The sequence below is a fragment of the Lipotes vexillifer genome, unplaced genomic scaffold (assembly GCF_000442215.2).
Source record: "Lipotes vexillifer unplaced genomic scaffold, Lipotes_vexillifer_v1.1 scaffold521, whole genome shotgun sequence".
In the NCBI taxonomy this organism is placed as follows: domain Eukaryota; kingdom Metazoa; phylum Chordata; class Mammalia; order Artiodactyla; family Lipotidae; genus Lipotes; species Lipotes vexillifer.
This window is the reverse complement of record NW_006778737.1, coordinates 711763-732587: the sequence shown is the minus strand read 5'-3', so window position 1 is coordinate 732587 and position 20825 is coordinate 711763. Positions and strand designations below refer to the sequence as shown.

The window sequence follows — 20825 nt, the reverse complement described above, 5'->3', positions numbered from 1 at the left end:
ATTCCTGCTTAGGATGCCTAGGTCCAGTCCAATTTGGACCTTCAAATTCTAGGTAAAATGCCAGACACCCTTTCCCTTAAACCTCTATTCACCTCAAGTCACAAACTTTCCTGTTACTGTCTTCACAGACATGCATACATGCTTGATCTCACCTATATTTTGAGCAAGTATTTTATGTCGCACAGAAAGCACTAAGTAGCTACGGAATCCATAACATACCTTTCCTTGTTGAAAGAATTAATTCTCCGAGGTGGTTCTTCCTAAATGATAGACAGGAGTTAACAGTGTTTCCATATGTCCCCACAAATGTTTTTAGTGGTTGTTGAAATCTGAGGATAATATTTGAGTAACACATACTGGATAACAGGATAGGAGAGGCTTGGTACTTCTCCAGAGTCAGAGAAACCAATCCAGTAATTCCTGACCTTGTAAATTATCCTGTCTATATGACTATAAACAAGAGTTTTGAATGGGTATCTGAATAAAGAATAGCATTTATCTATACAAGGTTTAAGTGTAAACTTTTTCTGTAAAGGACATAGTAAACACTTGGCTTTGTGAGCCATGTGGTCTCTGCTGCAACTACTCTATAAACTCTTCTTGCAGCATGAAGCCAGCCACAGACAATAGGTTAAAAAAAATGAGCATGGCTGTATTGCTAAAAAACTTTATTTGCAAAAGCAGGCAGCAAGATGGATTTGCCCATTGGCCATAGTTTGTTGACCCCTGGTGTAAACAGCAAATTTCTAGAACTCTTATTCACACCCAGAATAGCCTTGTCAAAACATGCATGTGTGGAACTGTATTCTCATTCTAAAAACTTCAATACATGCTTTAAAATATTTTTTTAGACAGAAGAGCTTTACCTTTTTGACTAACTGCCACCTGAAACTTGGTTCAGTTTCTTGAGATGAATGAAGAACATCTGGTGAAGTGACTCTATTTTGAGAGGGGTGTCCAGGATTATTTCTTTCTACCAAATGAAGCAGTTCCATCTGTCTTCTTACTCTTTTTTCTTCTCTCAGCTTTTGAAGCTGTTTAGGGTACTTTTCTGATGCTGGAATATACCGTCTCAGTGGTTTATTTATATTCCAATCAGGCCTTTTAGGACACTTCTTCATATGTTTTGTTTGTTTCTCTGTTCTTGTGAACGGATTACACTGGTCATTATAACTGTTTTCTTTTTCTAAGTTGGCTCCATTATCATGACTTACTAGTTCTTGCTTGTTCTTCTTAGTGTTAAACTGTTCATTAAATTCTGCAGGAATCTCAGGAGATGAACAGTTTATAATTTCCCTCTCTATTACCGATCCACAGCGTGATTCTATATTGGTAAATATTCCAGCATTTAAGTCATCTAAAAAAAAAGTTTCAGATGATTAATTTTTTAAAAATTGTGGTAAAACATACATAATGCAAAATTTACCATTTTAACCATTTTTTCAAAGGCATTAAAACTGCCCTCTAAAACGGTGGTTTGAAAATTGAAAAAAAAAATTCTATACCCACTAAACAACTCCCCATCCCCCGCTTCCTGCCAGCTTATATAGCACCCACCATACTACTTTGTCTCTATGACTGTCTCTCTTTGTGACTTCTGTTAGCATAATGTCCTCAAAGTTCATCCAAGTTGTAGCATGTGTCAGAATGTCCTCCTTTTTAAGGCTGAATACACACACACCATAAAACATTCCACTGTATGTATATACCACATTTTTGTTTATCCATTCATCTGTCAAGGGACACTTGGGTTGCCTCCACCTCTGGGCTATTCTTCAAGACCTTACTTTTTTCAGTTCTTCTGACTACACCCAGAAGTGGAATCGCCAGACCATATGGTAATTATAAATTTTCTGAGGAAATGCCATTCTGTTTTCTTTAGCAGCTGCACCATTTTACATTCCCACCAGCAATGCACAAGGGTTCCAATTTCCCTAAAGCTTCCATTAAACCAGTTTTAAATGTACAATTCAGTGGCGCCAAGCACACTCATGATGCCACACAATTCCAGACCCCATCATCACCTCAAGCAGAAACCCTGCACCCACTAAGCAGTAACTCCCCATTCCACCCTCCTTCCCAACCCTCAGCAACTTCCACTCTACTTTCCACTTCTGAATTTGTCCACCCAACCCTAAATTCCTTACACCAATGGAACTATACAATATTTTTGTCTCCCTGCACAACTGCTCCCCCTCCCCTCACGTCCAGCTTATTTCACTCAGCGTAATGCCTTCAAGGATCATTCAAGCTACAGCACATATCAGAACTTCAAATGATTCGCTCTTTATTTTTTTATTTTATTTCTGGCTGCGTTGGGTCTTCGTTGCTGCACATGGGCTTTCTCTAGTGGCGAGCGGGAGCTACTCTTCGTTGCGGTATGTCGGCTTCTTACTGTGGTGCACGGGGGAGCACGGGGTCCAGGTGCGCTGGCTTCAGTAGTTGTGGAACACGGGCTCAGCAGTCGTGGCTCGTGGGCTCCAGAGCACAGGCTCAGTAGTTGCAGCACACGGGCCCAGCTGCTCTGCGGCATGTGGGATCTTCCCGGAACAGGGCTCGAACCCGTGTCCCCCGCACTGGCAGGGCGGATTCTTAACCACTGTGCCAACAGGGAAGTCCTCATGTAACTTTTTAAATGTCTATAGCTCATATACCATCATGCTATGCCTCCAGGCCATCCCTGAATCACGTATAACCTTTTACTTTTTTCCATTTTGAAAACAGGAAAAGTTCACCATTCAAACATCTAAAATCTCCTTAAAATTTATATAATGTTCATGATTATATATGTGTTCAGCTATCACAACAGTTGAGCAACAAAATTACTTTGTTGCTCAAAAGGCTTTTTTTCACATACGATTAAAATTTTAAATTCACAATTAGCTAAAAAAAAGTCCAATTATTGCTGTAAGTGTATTATTCCAGACTAGAGCTAGCCAGGACTAATCCTAGTAAGGCTGCCCAGCCTACATCATTTCCATACTGGATATCCTTTTTTGCCACTCTAGACCCACTTTATACCTTCCTCTCCCCTGCTCTCTGCCCTAGCAGGCTGACTGGTAAGAACCTTATCAACGGGTTCCTGGGTCCTCTGGTTTCTGTTTCTGTCAGGAGTGTTCATATGCAAATTATAGGAAGGGAAAAGAGTGAATTCAGGATATTTATCCCACTGGCTCATTCCCTGTGAGCTGACCTCAGGCTGACTCTATCCCTTTACCAAAGGTTCCCCTCAAAGTTACCTCTATACAACGCTTGTCTTCTAGGTTCTGGTAACAAGTCAGTTGCTACTAGCACCAGAGTCAAAGCACTACTGCTGTATTCCCTCACATCCAGTCCTTTGAAAATAGTCTCTTTTTAAATAAGCCATCTTTAATTATTCTACTTTGGGACACTGACTGATTAAATTGCCTTAGAGTCACCCAGTGATAATATACATAATTTCATGGTCTTAAAGACCTAGTTTGACTTTTTTTTTTTTTAGTTTGACTTCCTCTTAAGTGATGTGTAGGATTTATATAATTTTGTTATTTATCTGGACATAGAGAAGGGAGAAACCACATTCTTCAGGCTTACGAGGAAACTATAAAAAAAGTTTTTTGTTTTTTTTTTAATAAACTAAACAGGTTGCTTTACCCCACTTCCCTTTTCAAATTCCCTTCTACATTCCTGTCATATTATGTAATTTGGTGTTGTACTGAAGATCTAAAATTAACTGGCAGAAAGAGTGGTATGTTAGAGGATGGATTTCCATTAAGACATTCTGGGCTTGGGGCTCAGTACTAGCCAACTCCAGAGTAGCTTTATGATATTTCTAGAGGAACATTAATATTATCTCCTAACTTATGGCCAGCCAAATTGGTTTTTGTCTCTTTTTAAGTTACCAAGGGATCCCCAAGACCACAAATAACTGACAGGAGGGTCCACTGGTAATTAGTTTAAAAACTGAAGGTCTGGTTCAAGGTGGTGACCTAGGAAGATCCTGAACTCGCCTCCTACGGACACACTTGAACCTATAGTTACACACGGAACAATTTCCTCTGAAAAAAACCTAAAGAACTGGCTGGGCGACTCCTACACATTGCCCAGGTCTGGCACACCATCAAAGCAGGTGGGAGAGGCTGAGACACAGTCAAGCCATAAACCCCACTCCTGTGCTGCAACCCACAAGTGGGAGGGAACTCAAAACCCAGAGCTTTTCCCCAAGGAGATAAGGGTTTGAACCCCACATTGGGTACCCCCACTTTTAAGATCTGCACAGAACAGATAATCCCCCAAAACATATAGAACTGAAAACCAATGCGGCTCATGTCCACAAGACCCACAAAGCTATAGCAGAAGGGAGAAACAGCTCTTAAAGGGCTCACTTACCTCAGGACCCAGTGCAGAGGCAGCTGATTACACCCAAATGTGAAAGAGGCTCATTTAAAAATATGCTGAAGCGTTGGCCCAAGGGGTAGGAATGTAACTTAACACATCTAGGGGCTTGCTGGAATACTCTTGGGATGGGGGTGCGGATGAGGATGGTGGGCACCACCTGTTTTTTTTTTAAAAAGAACCACTAGGCCTTTTATTCCCACCTTGCCGTCCCCGCCCCGGCTGTTACACTGCCCCCCGCCCAACTTCAACATGAGCAAACCCTCAGCAAACATCATTCTCAATGGTGAAAAACTGAAAGCGTTTCCTCTAAGATCAGGAATAAGACAAAGATGTCAACTCTCGCCACTTTATTCAACATAGTTTTGGAAGTCCGAGCCACAGCAATCGGTAAGAAAAAGAAATAAAAGGAATACAAATTGGAAAAGAAGAAGTAAAACTGTCACTGTTCACAGATGACATGATACTATACATAGAAAATATTAAAGATGCCACCGGTAGACTACTAAAGCTAATCAATGAATCTGGTAAAGCTGAAGGATACAAAATTAATACACAGAAATCTCTTGCATTCCTACACACTAACAATGAAAGAGCAGAAAGAGAAATTAAGGAAACAATGCCATTTACCATTGCAACAAAAAGAATAAAACACCTAGGAATAAACCTACCTAGGAAGACAAAAGACCTGTATGCAGAAAACCATAAGACACTGTTGAAAGAAATTAAAGATGACACCAACAAATGGAGAGATATACCATGTTCTTGGATTGGAAGAATCAATATTGTGAACATGATTATACTACCCAAAGCAATCTACAGATTCAGTGCAATCCCTATCAAATTACCAATGGCATTTTTCACAGAATTAGAACAAAAAATTTAACAATTTGTATGGAAACACAAAAGACCCCACACAGCCAAAGCAATCTGCAAAAAGAAAAATGGAGCCAGAAGAATCAGGCTTCCCAACTTCAGACTATACTACAAAGCTACAGTAATCAAGACAGTATGGTACTGGCACAAAAACAGAAATATAGCTCAATGGTACAGGACAGAAAGCCTGGAGATAAACCCATGCACCTGTGGTCACCTAATCTATGACAAAGGAGGCAAGGATATACAATGGAGAAAAGACAGTCTCCTTAATAAGTGGTGCTGGGAAAACTGGACAGCTACATGTAAAAGAATGAAATTAGAACACTCCCTAACACCATACACAAAAATGAACTCAAAATGGATTAAATACCTAAACGTAAGACTGGACACTATAAAATTCTTAGTGGAAAACATAGGCAGAACACTTTTTTTTTTTTTGGTGGTACGTGGGCCTCTCACTGTTGTGGCCTCTCCCGTTGCAGGGCACAGGCTCCGGACGCGCAGACCCCCCAGCCATGGCTCATGGGCCTAGCTGCTCCGTGGCACGTGGAATTGTCCCAGTCTGGGACACGAACCCGTGTCCCCTGCCTCAGCAGGCGGACTCTCAACCACTGCGCCACCAGGGAAGCCCCAGAACACTCTTTGACATAAATCACAGCAAGATCTTTTTTGACCCACCTCCTAGAGTAATGAAAATAAAAACAAAAATAAACAAATGGGACCTAATTAAACTTAAAAGCTTTTGCACAGCAAAGGAAACTATAAACAAAACGAAAAGACAACCCTCAAAATGGGAGAAAATATTTGCAAACGAAGCAACTGACAAAAGATTAATGTCCAAAATATACAAACAGCTCATGCAGCTCAATATCAAAAAAACAAACAACCCAATCCAAAAATGGGCGGAAGACCTAAAGTGACATTTTTCTCCAAAGACATACAGATGGGCAAGAGGCATATGAGAAGATGCTCAACATCACTAATCATTAGAGAAATGCAAATCAAAACTACAAAGAGGTGTCACCTCACACCAGTCAGAATGGCCATGATCAAAAAATCTACAAATAATAAATGCTGGAAAGGGTGTGGAGAAAAGGGAACTAACCTTTTTACACTGTTGGTGGGAATGTAAATTGATACAGCCACTGTGGAGAACAGTATGGAGGTTCCTTAAAAAACTAAAACTAGAACTACCATATGACCCAGCAATCCCACTACTGGGCATATACCCTGAGAAAACTGTAATTCAAAAAGACACATGGGACTTCCCTGGTGGCACAGTGGTTAAGAACCCTCCTGCCAATGCAGGGGACACGGGTTCAAGCCCTGGTCCGGGAAGATCCCACATGCTGTGCAGCAACTAAGCCCGTGTGCCACAATTACTGAGACTGTGCTCTAGAGCCCGCAAGCCACAACTACTGAAGCCCGCATGCCTAGAGCCCATGCTCTGCAACAAGAAAAGCCACCGCAATGAGAAGCCCGTACACCACAATGAAGAGTAGCTCCCACTCGCTGCAACTAGAGAAAGCCCACGCACAGCAATGAAGACCCAACACAGCCAAAAATAAATAAATAAATATTTAAAAACAAAATAAAAAGACACATGTACCCCAATGTTCACTGCAGCACTATTTAAAATAGCCAGGTCATGGAAACAACCTAAATGTCCACTGACAGATGAATCGATAAAGAAGATGTGGTACATATATACAATGGAATATTACTCGGCCATAAAAAGGAACAAAACTGGGTCATCTGTAGAGAGGTGGATGGACCTAGAGTCTGTCATACAGAATGTGAAGTCAGAAAGAGAAAAACAAATATCGTATATTAATGCATATATGTGGAATCTAGAAAAATAGTACTGATGAACCTATTTCCAGAGAAGGAATAGAGACATAAATGTAGAGAATGGATGTGTGGACACAGGTGGGATGAATTGGAAGATTAGGTTTGACATAAACACAGTACCATGTGTAAAACACATAGCTAGTTGGAACCTGCAGTATAGCACAGGGAGCCTCAGCTTGCTGCTCTGTGATGACCTAAATGGGCCAGATGCAGGGGCAGGGGAGGGAGGTCCAAGAGAAGGGGATATATGTATACATATAGCTGATTCACTTTGTTGTACAACAAAGTGTACAATATTCACTTCGTTGTATATTGTAAAGCAATTATACTCCAATAAAATAAATAAATAAAGTGACAGCTCATAAACTGGCTTTTATACAGTTTTGGACTATTCCAAGGATTACAAAAGCTTGAACTCAAGACAGGCTCTCCTCACTGAAATGAAGCGGTGGGATGAACTCACCTTGCAGTGACAGTTAAAAAATTTAAGTCAAGTGGCTCCAAAGTTTTAAAGTCAGCAGGTGAAAAATACCTTAGATAAGTCTGAAATAAGGAATACCTTACATTGTACTGTAAGTGTTTATTATGTAAGAATAAATAAAAATGAGGTGGGAGAAGTACAGGTAGATGCATACTAAGAACTACTGCCATTTTGAATACCAGCCAAAACTATTTTCCTTACAGATGTTTCTGTAAGAATTTTCTCTAAGCACTCTGTAATTTTAAGAAGTACTTTAATAAATGTTCTGTTTATACTCAAAAAAATACAAATAAAATTTTAAAAATTAAAAAACACTAAGCCTTTTATTCCCACCTTGCTGCCCCTGCCCCGCTGTTACACTGCCCAACCCCAGCTTCAAACGGGTGGCGGTGGCGGGGGGGGGGGGGGGGGGGCAGTGAGGGGTTCCCGTGGAAGGTTCTCATCCTGGGGTCTGAGCACCAAGGAGCTGAGACGGGGGGGGGGGGGGGGGGGGGAGGTACCATCTTCACACCCACCCTCTGCCTTGCTATAGCTGGTACACGCCATCTTCACCCGCTCCCTTTACCCCATTTCAGAGTGCCAGTAGCTCCTGAAGGGGAACTTTTACACACATCTGGAGCCCTGGTTTTTACAGCTGTTGCCCAGTGGATGCCCCCTGATGGCCTGGCTCTGGAGGCACGGGGGCAGAGGTGGGTCATATTCCTGGGTCCCATGAAACTGTAACAATCAGAGAAACAGTTCTTGGCAGATTATCACCCCCAGGGCACTGCATGGACAGCAGGCTGAAACAAACCCCAGTCTTTCTGAGAAAGGTTCCTATTTGCTTCTCCAAAAGGTTTAGCCTTAAGGGTAGGCTCTAGTTTGGTACACATCTAGGGGCCTACGGACAAGCTCTCAGGGAATGGAGACCATTAGATGCAATCTTCGCATTATTTCTCCGCCTTACTCCAGCTTTCCAGTATTTCCCAAAAAGCTTATACCCTTGCAAGGTGCCCCAATTTTTGCAGCTGCCACCAGCAGACATTTCTACATCACCTGGTTCTAGTGGCCAAGCGCTTATGCTTGCAGGTCCCACAGGACTGTAACCAATGGAGAAAGAGTTCTTAAACAGCTACTACTGCCAGGGCACAGCAAGAGAAAACAGATGCAGGAGTTCAGTCTCTCTGTGAAAGAAGCCTATTAGCTTATCATAGCTACAGCCTGAGGACATATCTAAGGGCTGACTGTAACCCTTTCCAGACACCTCAGAGGTCAAGCACCATCTTCATACTCTCAGCTATGCTCTAGTCCTCCATTATCTCTTGGAGGGGAGCTCTTACCTGTCTATGGTGCCACAGGTTTTATGTCTTGTGCCCTGGTTTCTGCAGCTGCTGTCTGGGGGATGTCTCTTGACTGCCTGGCTCTGGTGACCAGAGGGGCTTGTGTTCCAGAGTCTCAAGGGACTCTAACAATTGAAAATTATTGGCATGTTACCACCCCCAGGGCACTACACAAACAGGAAACTGAAACACATACACCCTATCTTTCCATGAAAAAGGTCTATCTGCTTATCCTGGAGCTTTGGCCTGAGGGGCAGGCTTCAGGTTTGGCATACATCTAGAGGCTTACTGAGGTGCTCTTAGGGATGTAGGCTGCTGGACGCCATCTTTGCACTTATCCTCTGCCTCACTACAGCTTACTGATGTCTCCCAGAAAAGAGCTCATACACAAGAGCTTATACAATTGTCTGGAGCTCCAGTTTTTGCTACTGCCATCCAGGAGACGCCTCCAGAATGCCTAGCTCTGATGGCCAGTGGAGCTTATGCTTGCAGTCCCACAGGACTGTATACTTTAAAACACTGCCTGGGGCTTCCCTGGTGGCGCAGTGGTTGAGAGTCTGCCTGCTGATGCAGGGTACACGGGTTCGTGCCCCAGTCTGGGAAGATCCCACATGCCGCGGAGCATCTAGGCCCGTGAGGCATGGCCGCTGAGCCTGCGCATCCCGAGCCTGTGCTCCACAACGGGAGAGGCCACAACAGTGAGAGGCCCGTGTACCGCAAAAAACAAAACAAAACAAAAGACTGCCTGCAAGTCTGGCTTCCAGTCAGCCTGAATCTAGGTGCTTAGATTTGGGACACTGACAAATCCTGGCACCTCCTCAACCACAGGGAGCTATTAAAAATAGAATATGCTGCACGGACAATCACAAAGGCTTGAGATACAACCAAAAGCTAGGGTAAGATTGAATGATAAGGTTCATTTCCTACACAAGGCCACTCCTTCAAGACTGGAAGAGGTGGCTGTTCATTTAATGCAAAGAAACCAACAGAGAGAGTCAAGAAAAATGAAGAAACAAAGGAAGAACATGTTCCAAATGAAAGAATAAAGAACCTTAATGAAAAAGTGATAAGTCATCTACCTGATAAAGAGTTCAAAGTAAGTAATGATCCTAAAGATGCTCACCAAATTCAAGAAAGCAATGGATAAACACAGTGAGAACTTCAGAAGAGAGAAAATATAAATAGTACCAAATAGAAGCCACAGAGCTGAAGAATACAATAACTAAACTGAAAAATAGAGGGGTCCAACATCAGACTAATAGAAGCAGAAGAAAAGTTCATGAACCTGACGACAGGGCAGCAGAATTCATCTAATCAGAGTGGCAAAGAGAAAAAGAATTATAAAAGTGAAGATAGCTTAAGGGATTTATGAGACAACATCAAGTGAACTAACATTTGCATTACAGGGGGCCCAGAAGGAGACAGAAAAGGGACAGAAAACTTATCTGAAGAAATAATGGCTTAAGACTTCCCTCACCTTGGGGAAGAAAGCTCTGTGGAAACCCAGAGAACACTAAACAAGATGAACCCAATGGACCCACACACCAAGGCACAGTATAATGAAAATGTCAAACAAGTTAAAGACAAGGAGAGACACTTAAGAGCTGCAAGAGAAAAACAACTTGTTATGTACAAAGGAACCCTCATAAGACTATGAGATTTTTCAGCAGAAACTCTGCAAGCCAGAGGCAGTGGCATAAAATATTCGAAGTGTTTAAAGAAAAAAACTTCCATTAAGAATATTCTATCCGGGCTTCCCTGGTGGCGCAGTGGTTGAGAGTCTGCCTGCCGATGCAGGGGACGCGGGTTCGTGCCCCGGTTGGGGAGGATCCCACATGCCGCAGAGTGGCTGGGCCCGTGAGCCATGGCCGCTGAGCCTGTGCATCCGGAGCCTGTGCTCCACAACGGGAGAGGCCACAGCAGTGAGAGGCCCACGTACTGCAAAAAAAAAAAAAAAAAAAAAGAGAATACTCTATCCAGCAAAGTTATCATTCAGAATCGAAGGAGAGAGAAAGAGGGTTTTCCCAGATAAGCAAAAGCTAAAGGAGTTCATCACCACTAAACTGGTTTTATAAAGGAACTTCTTTAAGCTGAAAAGAAAGGGTGCTATAATTAGTAACAGAAAAACATATACAAGTATAAATCTCACTGTGAAGGTTAATAATAAAGGCAGTGGATTATTCACTCATAAATCTCATAAATCACTCATAAAGCTAGTATGAAGGTTCAAAGACAAAAGCAGTAAAAATAAATAGAATAAATAGTTAAGGGACACACAAAGTAAAAGATATAAAATGTGACATCAAAAACATAAAACATGAAGAGGAAGAGTAAAAATGTAGAGCTTTAGATTGCATTCAAACTTAAGTGGTTATAAAGTTAGTATACGTAAGCCTCATGATAACCACAATGCATAAACCTATAGCAGATACACAAAAGATAAAGAGAAAGGTATCTAAGCATACTACTAAAGAAAGTCATCAAAACACCAAGGAAGAGAAGAAGGGACAAAGAGGAACTACAAAACAACCAGAAAACAATTAACAAAAGTACAATATATACATTCCTATCCTTAATTACTTTAAGTGTGAATGGACTCAATTCTCCAATCAAAAGAGAAAGAATGGCTAAATGGATTAAAAAAAAAAACCCACACTTATCTTATATGCTGCCTACAAGAAACTCACATCAGATACAAGGACACACCACAGACTGAAAATGAAGAGAAGGGAAAAGATATTCCATACAACTGAAAACCAAAATAAAGTGGGAATAGCTATATTTATATCAGACAAAACAGACTTTACAACAAAGTCTGTAACAAGAGACAAAGGAGGGCATTTAAAGAGGTCAATACACCAGAAAATATAACATTTGTAAGTATTTATGGACCCAACATGGGAGCACCGAAATACATAAAGCAAATATTAACAGACCTAAAGGGAGAAATAGATGGCAATACAGTAATAGTAGGAGACTTTAATACCCCACTCACATCAATGGATAGATCATCCGGAAAGAAAATCAATAAGCAAATAGCCTTTTATGATACATTAAATCAGAAGGTATATACAGAACGTTCTATCCAAAAGCAACAAAATCAATATACCACGTTAACAAAGTGAAGGATAAAGATCATATAATCATCTCAACAGATGCAGAAAAAGCATTTGCCAAAACTCAACAATGGTTTATGATAAAAACTCTCAACAAAGTGGGTACAGAGGGAAAGTATTTCAACCTAATAAAGGCCATATATGTCAAACCCACAGCTAAAATCATGCTTGATGATGAAAAGCTGAAAACTTTTTCAAAGACCAGGAACAAGACAAGGATGCCCACTCTCACTGGTTTTATTCAACACAGTAGTGGAAGTCCTAGCGGAGAGCAATTAGGGAGGAAAATGAAAGAAAAGGCATCCAGGGCTTCCCTGGTGGCGCAGTGGCTGAGAATCTGCCTGCTAATGCAGGGGACATGGTTCGAGCCCCGGTCTGGGAGGATCCCACATGCCGCGGAGCAACTAGGCCCGTGAGCCACAACTACTGAGCCTGCGCGTCTGGAGCCTGTGCTCCACAACAAGAGAGGCCGCGATAGTGAGAGGCCCGCGCACCACGATGAAGAGTGGCCCCCGCTTGCCACAACTAGAGAAAGCCCTTGCACAGAAACAAAGACCCAACACAGCAAAAATAAATTAATAAATTAATAAAAACTCCTACCCCCAACATCTTAAAAAAAAATAGAAAAGGCATCCAAATGTGTAAGCGAAAAGTAAAACTGTCACTATTTGCAGGTGACATATCGTATACAGAAAACTCTAAAGCCTCCACCAAAAAAAACCCTATTAGAAATAACAAATGAATTCAGTAAACTTGCAGGATACAAAGGATACAAAATCAACATACAAAAATCTCCTGCATTTCTATACACTAATAATGAACTGTCAGAATGAGAAATTAAGAACACAATCCCATTTCCAACTGCGACAGTCCCAATTACAAGTGCATAAAAAAGAATAAAATATCTAGGAATAAATTTAACCATGGAGGTGAAAGACCTGTACACTGAAAACTATAAGACATTAATGAAAGAAACTGAAGACGACTCAAATAAATAGAAACATATTCCAAGCTCATGGACTGGAAGAATTAATATTGTTAAAATGACCATGCTACTCAAAGCAATCTACAGATTCCACATAATCCCTATCAAAATTCCAAAGATATTTTTCACAGAAACAGAACAAACAATCCTAAAATTTGTATGAAACCACAAAAGACCCTGAATAGCTAAAGCAACCCTGAGAAAGAAGAACAAAGCTGGAGGCATCATGCTTCCTGATTTCAGTGTAATACAAAGCTGTAGTAATCAAAAGAGTATGGTACTGGCATGAAGACATACACATAGATCAGTGAAACAGAATAGAGAGCCCAGACATAAACCCATGCATATACGGTCAATGATTTTACAACAAAAGATCCAAAGAGAAACAAGTTTCTTCAATAAATGGCATTGGAAAAAATGGACAGTCACATGCACAGAAATGAAACTTGACCACTATCTTAACATCATACACAAAAATGAATTAAAAACAGATTGAAGACTTAAATGTAAGACCTGAAATAATAAAACTTCTAGAGGAAAACATAGGCAGTAAGTTCTCTGACACCGGTCTTGGCAGTGATTTTTTGGATTTGACACAAAAAGCAAAGGTAGCGTTAGCAAAAATAAACAACTGAGACTCCCATCAACTAAAAAGGTCCTGTACAGCAAAGGAAACCATCAACAAGATGAAAAGGCTGAATGGGAGAAAATATATACAAATCATGTACCATGTATTAAGAAGTCATACAATGCAACGGCAAAAAAAAAATCCAATTACAAAACGGGCAGAATATCTGAATAGACATTTTTCCAAAGGCAACATCTAGATGGCCAACAGGGATATGTGAAAAGATGCTCAATATCCCTGATCATCAGGAAAATGCAAATCAAAATCACAATGAAATACCACCTCACACCTGTCAGAATGGCGATTATCAAAATGACAAGAAATAAGAGCTGGTGAAGAAGTGGAGAAGAGGGAACCTTTGTGCACTGTTGGTGCGAATGTAAACTGGTGTAATCACTATGGAAAACAGTATTGGAAGTTCCTTAAAAATAGAACCATGTGATCCAGCAATCCCACTTCTGGATACTTAGCTGAAGGAAATAAAAACACTAACTCAAAGAAATATATGCATTCCTTTGTTCACTGCAGCATTATTTACAATAGCCAACAAATGGAAGCAACCTAAGTGTTTACTGATAAATGAATGAAGAAAATGTACTGTGTACACACACACACGTATATACACACAATGGAATATTAGCCATAAAAAAGAACGAAATTTTGCCATTTCCAACAAAATGAATCGACCTGAAGGACATTATGCTAAGTAAAATAAGTCAAAAAGACAGACAAATATCATATGATCCTCAGGTATATGTGGAATCTGGGTGGAAAAAAGAAAACCCTCATAGATACAGAGAACAGACTGGTGCTGCCAGAGAGGGTGGTTGGGACATGAGCAAAATGTACAACCTTCCAGTTATAAAATAAGTAAGTCTGGGGATGTAATGTACAGAATGTTGGCTATAGTAATAGTATTGTACTGTATATTTGAAAGTTGCTAAGAGAGTAAATCTTCAAAGTTCTCATCACAAGAAAAAAAACTGTAACTCTGTATGGTAAAGAATGTTAACTAGACTATATTATTGTGATTATTTTACAATATATACAGATATCAAACATTTTGTTACACACCTGAAACTAATATTATGTGTCAATTATATCTCAATTTTACAAAAAAATGAAAAGATTTATTGGAAGTTATTTAAAAAAAGAAAAAATATTTCCTAGACGCATGGGTGGAGGGCTGAAAGGATTCATAGTAAGCATGGAGAGCCATGATAATGATACCCAACGTGGAAATTACTTAATTAGTTATGTAAAAATTTAAAACAAGCACATGAAAAGATGCTCAACATCAGCAATCATAATAAGAGAGCACTTTACAACCATGAGAATACAAAGTATGGGCAAGGATGTAAAGAAATTGGAATCTTCATACATTTCTGGTGAGAATGTAAAACGGTACAGCTGCTGTGGAACACAATTTAGTAGCTCCCCAATATTCTAAACATACAGTTACTATACGACTCAGCAATGCTACTCTTCTCCCCCAAGAGACTGAAAAGTTATGTCTACACAAAAATTTGCACATGAATGTTCACAGCAGCGTATTTCCAACAGCCAAAAAGTGGAATTAACCCAAATGTCCTCAACTGATGAAGGAATAAACAAAATGTGGTGGTATATCCATAAAATGGAATATTATTCAGTGATAAAAAGGAATGAAGTACTTACTATTACATGCAACAATATGGATGAAACCTAAAACACACTAAGTGAAAGAATCCAGACAGAGAAGACCACATATATGATTCCAATTATATGAAATGTCCAGAAGAGACAAATCCAGAGAGACAGAAAGTAAACTGGTGGTTGCCCAAGAAGAGAGGGGAGAGAGGAAACGGAGAATGACTGTCGATGGGTACAGGGTTTCTTTTTGGAGTGATAAAAATGTTCTAAAGTTAATTACAGTGATGGTTGCACAACTATGAATATAAAAACTGAATCGTGCTCTTTAAAAAAACACTGAATTGTAACACCCTTTAAAAGGGTAAATTTTATGCTATGTAAATTATATCTTAATAAAGCTGCTATAGAGAAATTAAGAACCAAGAAATACCTTTATTTCCTAACTCTTACTGAAAACCTCAAATTCCTTTAAATTTTAAACTTTAAATTAATTTAACTTAATTCTAATTGTGACTTAAATTTTAAGTAAATTTTAAGCCAAATCACAATTTATACACCAGTACCCGTTTGCACACCAGTGTCCTTCCTGGGAGAGGCTGTAGAGCTGATATATGCATTCATTTTACCACTGATTTTATCCAAGCCATGTCCTGAATTTGCAATGTTGTCAGTAGATGCATTATATTCCACTTGTATTGTATCAACTGGCAAGAGAAATAAGTTATGTGATAAAATGACATAGCAGCAACTAAATACACACAAGACTCTTAGTTTAATCAAGCAGTGCAAACACTGCAATAAAAATTTAGAAGGGCTAGCCTCAAGTTTCTTACAAAGCTATCAGCATTCTTATCCCTTACCGAATTTTGGGAGATCACTTAATGGATACCTCCGTAAAAATGGGTACAAAAGTATACATTTTACCTATTGTGAGGAAAATATAAGAAAATGTATGTGAAAAGATACTGAAAATTATAACATTATTTAGTTCTACTCTTAACGCAATTTCCCAAGTAAGCATTATAACTTTACATTAGTTCAAAGTCTGAAATTCCTCAAAAAATATTTAGTTAACAGGTGTTTAAGGGTATTAAAAATAGGCAATTATTTAAAATTTTCAAGAAATATTATAAATAAAATTCTAGTCCAGTGCTTACTGCCAAGATTTTTAATCAATCTAGAAGTGTCATGTCCCTTTTGAGCCAATTCTCGGATTCTCTGTTCTTGTTTCAGTCTCTGTGCCAACTCCTGCGCTCTCTGCATCATCCGGAACAGTTCAATTGTCTTAAGGGTCATGCTTTCCTATCAATATTGAAGTGCGCAAAGTTAATTAAATGCAATTATCAAACATGTACAGACTTGAATATTTTCTCTCAGTAGATATTTTCTAAGCTACTATGTGCCAGGCACTTTTCATGATACTGGGAGTAGAGAAGCCAAGAGAACAAAGTTCCTTCCCTTTTGCAGATTACATTTTAGTATCTTTTTCTACAGCTGTATTAGACCACAAATACAAACACTCTTTTACCCATGCTATAAAGTTTTCAAAACTTCTAAAACCAATGGTCAATTCCACCTGAATTTTATTAAGATTAAAAAAATAGATAATAAGAGTTAATACTCAAGATTTACAGCCATTTTTTGCAATTCAAGCGAATCACACTGATTTTTTTTCACATATGTAGTTATTTCATAGGTGTAGTTGGCTCAGCCTATTCAACATAATGAAATCAGAACCCTAAACCATTTGTACCTTCATCAGCTAATTCTGAAGCAAAGGTTGCAAGTGGGAAACAGCAAGAAAAGGCAGTCTCTCAGCGCCACCTCCCAGCTCCAGGGGGAGTGCTGTATAGTCTGCTCTGTAGACCTCACAAACCTTTGGCAATCGAATGTCATTGTATAACTTGCTCTTTGTCAGGCCCACTCAAACATGGCACTTGACATCACCGTACCTATGCAGTCCGTACCACTTAATATAGGGGTTCTCCTAGCCAACCAGATATCTACTCTTTTTAATAGACCCTTACTTAGCACAGAGGAATCCTCTAACACAGCAACAAACTCTATCATCAATCCCAGCCAATGACTCTGCAAGTAAATGCTCCTGTTCACAAGTGGATACAGACAGAAAGGCCAATCATTTCTCTTACCCTATTTAGAAATTTATTGATATAATCATTGCTTAGAAAACATTTAAAAATCAAGCAAATGGATAACTTTTGTTTTATGTTGTAATAACTCATCCTGACCTTCTTAGCAGAAAGAAACCCAAGGAGTACAGCATTCGTGAATCAATCATTTGAAACAATAAAACCTCCAGCTTCCCTCCTACTTTCAAAACCTTCTTTATGCAAAGCTTTAATGTTTCTGCATAGTTTCACAATTTCAAAACACATGCAAATGTTCTGGTTATTTTTTCTTTAAAAACACACCCAGGGGGCTTCCCTGGTGGCGCAGTGCTTGAGAGTCCGCCTGCCGATGCAGGAGACGCGGGTTCGTGCCCCGTTTCGGGAGGATCCCACGTGCCGCGGAGCGGCTGGGCCCGTGAGCCATGGCCGCTGGGCCTGCGCGTCCGGAGCCTGTGCTCCGCAAATGGGAGAGGCCACAACAGTGAGAGGCCCGCATAACGCAAGAAAAAAAAAAAAAAAACACACCCAGGGACTTCCCTGGTGGCGCAGTGTTTAAGAATCTGCCTGCCAATGCAGGGGACACAGGTGCTATTCCTGGTCCAGGAAGATCCCACATGCCGTGGAGCAACTAAGCCTGTGTGCCACAACTACTGAGCCTGTGCTCTAGAGCCCGTGTGCCACAACTACTGAGCCTGCATGCTGCAACTACTGAAGCCCACGCGCCTAGAGCCCGTGCTCCGCAACAAGAGAAGTCACAGCAATGAGAAGCCCACACGCCGCAACAAAGAGTAGCCCCCCGCTCGCCACAACTAGAGAAAGCCCGCGCACAGCAACAAAGACCCAACGCAGCCAAAAACAAATAAAAAAAAAACCCAAAAATCAACACACCCATTTTTACTCTAAAATGTTACAGTTAGGATATAAATACCTACTTCCTTTTGTTTTTGCTTAAGTATATCTTCTTCATACTGTTTCTGCATCTCTTCTTGTTCCCGTGCTAAACGACGCTCCTCCTCTTGTTCCTCCTTCTTTCTTTGCTCTTCTTCGAGCTGCTTCTTCTTGCGCTTCTCTTCTACCTGAGCAGTGATGGCTTTCTAGTCATAAACAGTAACATAAATCATTGTCATAAATTTTTAAAAAATCCATAAAGCATCTGGTGTTTCAAAAATGTTTATCAATATATAGAGAGTAATATGTATATGAGTTAACTTAAAATGTCAGGTTTCCAATGTATTTTTCCCATCTCCCATCAAGTTCTACACGCTTTTTCTTTAACCCCAGGAGGGCTCGTAGAAGAACTAAGAGAAAAACAACTGAAGAAACAATCTCAGTGCTTAGCATAGTGCCTGGTAAAAATAGCAGATGCTCTATAAATGTCTGTTCACTTAACCGACTGCAAGTAACCATATTAACTAAGCCAAATTCTTCATATAGCAGAGATTTTGCCAAATTATTAAACATTTAAGTCCCTTTAGTATTAGACTAAAATTAGGACAAAATTTTAATCTTAGTTTCCTTTCTTATATTATCCATTAGATTTCTTAATCATAATTCTACTTCAATCCCTTGTATCTATTTCCCTTTCAAAGAACTAATTCTCATCCTGAGCAGAATTCAGGAGAATTGGAGAAAAAAATATCCAATACCAACTTAAGATTTAGTGTCATTTCAGATACACAACCTAAACATTAAAGACCTTCTTCCTTGGAAGGCAGGTGGCTGTACTACATGATACTGCCTGGTTCTCAACATAAGTATAATTCTAATATAATGCCAGTTGGCGTAGGGATTAGATTCATCACAGGATTGTGCAGGGCTTGTTCTGTAAGTTTATATTGGAATTTTAATTTCCATTTACTTAGGTATCTAGGCCATGACTCCTAATGATTAAGGCAAAGAACAACACTTGACAATGCAATACCTGATGTTCTAACTGTTTTTGTCGTCTCCTGTCTCGTTCCTCAATTTGAGCTGGGTCCAAAAGAGCAGTCATAGAACGGAGAAAGCTGGCAAGATAGATCCATTAGCTATTTAAAACCCCCAAAAGGTGGGTTTAACAAGGTGCTAAGTCATTTTTGTTTGAAATGTATCTACTAGTCATTTCTACTGTAAAGAAAAACACCAAATCTGAAACCAACTAAGATACAAATACAACAACAATCCTAAAGAGGCACACAAACCTCCTTAAACACCAACAGGTGCTGAAGGAGGCACTTACTTCCTTTTCTTACTGCTTTCCACAGCCACGTCTCTAACAGGTCTTGCTATGTGCTCCTCCTCTGAAGGTTCAACCTGGCTTCCCGTTGCAGGTGTATACACACTGCTGCTATTAGCCAGGTCCTGAGCGTCCGGAGAGACACAGAAGTATTCTGGTTGTGTTTGTGTTGACCGAGAGGACAGCTGAGACTGAGAACCAGGACAGCTCTTGAATGAATCAAAATGTATTGCCCACCTGTCATGCTCCTCACCCTAATCACGACAAATAAGAACTGCTAAGAACTCTTCCAACTCTTCTTGTGTTTAAAATCCCAAATGACAAATATGATTTCTAAAAGTCACCACACAGCAGAACAAGCATCATAAAGATTAACAAAACTGTATCCTATATTGATCCCATATACATTTAGACAATTAAGCTCGGAGAATATGAAAAATTCAAAGAATTAGGAAATTTCTAAAACGTTAGTTACAAGAAGCTATGCAAAATCACACTGAATTCATTCAACGAAAGGTTCACAAGAGCAAATACGGAATAATTTGAATAGTCTTGTCAAATAGTTTTAGGACACTTTTAAGTTTATGATTAGAGACTCTGAAATTATTTTTTTCCCCTTTATACCGATAAAACTTCATAAATTACCTTTGAAGATATAATTTTTTCCTCTACTTTTTTTTGCCGGTCATCCTCTATTTGCTTGTTCAACTCTTCAATCCATTTTCTCTGCTGTTCTTGTTTCACAGCACGGAAAGGGCGCTCCGTCAGTACTGCTTCCTAAACAACAGTCATCAATACCATCAAAAGTTTACCTCTTTTTGTAACCACTTTATATTTACAAATCTTTCCAAATAATTTATATAGATTTAATGTGGTATTTATCTCTAAGAGAAGCAATAATTTTAAACAAAAAAATTCGAGGGACTTCCCTTGTGGCACAGTGGTTAAGAATCCGCCTGCCAATGCAGGGGACCCAAGTTCAAGCCCTGGTCCAGGAAGATCCCACATGCCCCGGAGCAACTAAGCCCGTGTGCCACAACTACTGAGGCTGCACTCTACAGCTTCCGAGCCACAACTATTGAGCCCCCGCGTGCCACAACTATTGAAGCCTGCGTGCCTAGAGCCCATGCTCCGCAACAAAGCAAGCCACCACAATAAGAAGCCCATGCACCGCAACAAAGAGTAGCGCCCCCCCCGCTCACCACAACTAGAGAAA

The 20825-nt window shown here is 40.0% G+C and overlaps 1 protein-coding gene across 2 annotated transcripts in view; it reads right to left on the bottom strand.

Moving 5' to 3' along the window:
• CCDC66 (coiled-coil domain containing 66) overlaps positions 1-20825 on the bottom strand; it is a 54144-nt gene that overhangs the window by 2944 nt on the left and 30375 nt on the right. For both annotated transcript variants that reach the window (XM_007451756.1, XM_007451757.1), the window contains exons 8-15: positions 20255-20386; positions 19613-19863; positions 19316-19400; positions 18327-18488; positions 16423-16567; positions 15829-15969; positions 867-1357; positions 220-260 (exon numbers count right to left, since the gene is read on the bottom strand). In XM_007451756.1, the coding sequence (XP_007451818.1) occupies positions 220-260; positions 867-1357; positions 15829-15969; positions 16423-16567; positions 18327-18488; positions 19316-19400; positions 19613-19863; positions 20255-20386 (1448 nt within the window). The remainder of the gene's footprint in view (positions 1-219; positions 261-866; positions 1358-15828; positions 15970-16422; positions 16568-18326; positions 18489-19315; positions 19401-19612; positions 19864-20254; positions 20387-20825) is intronic.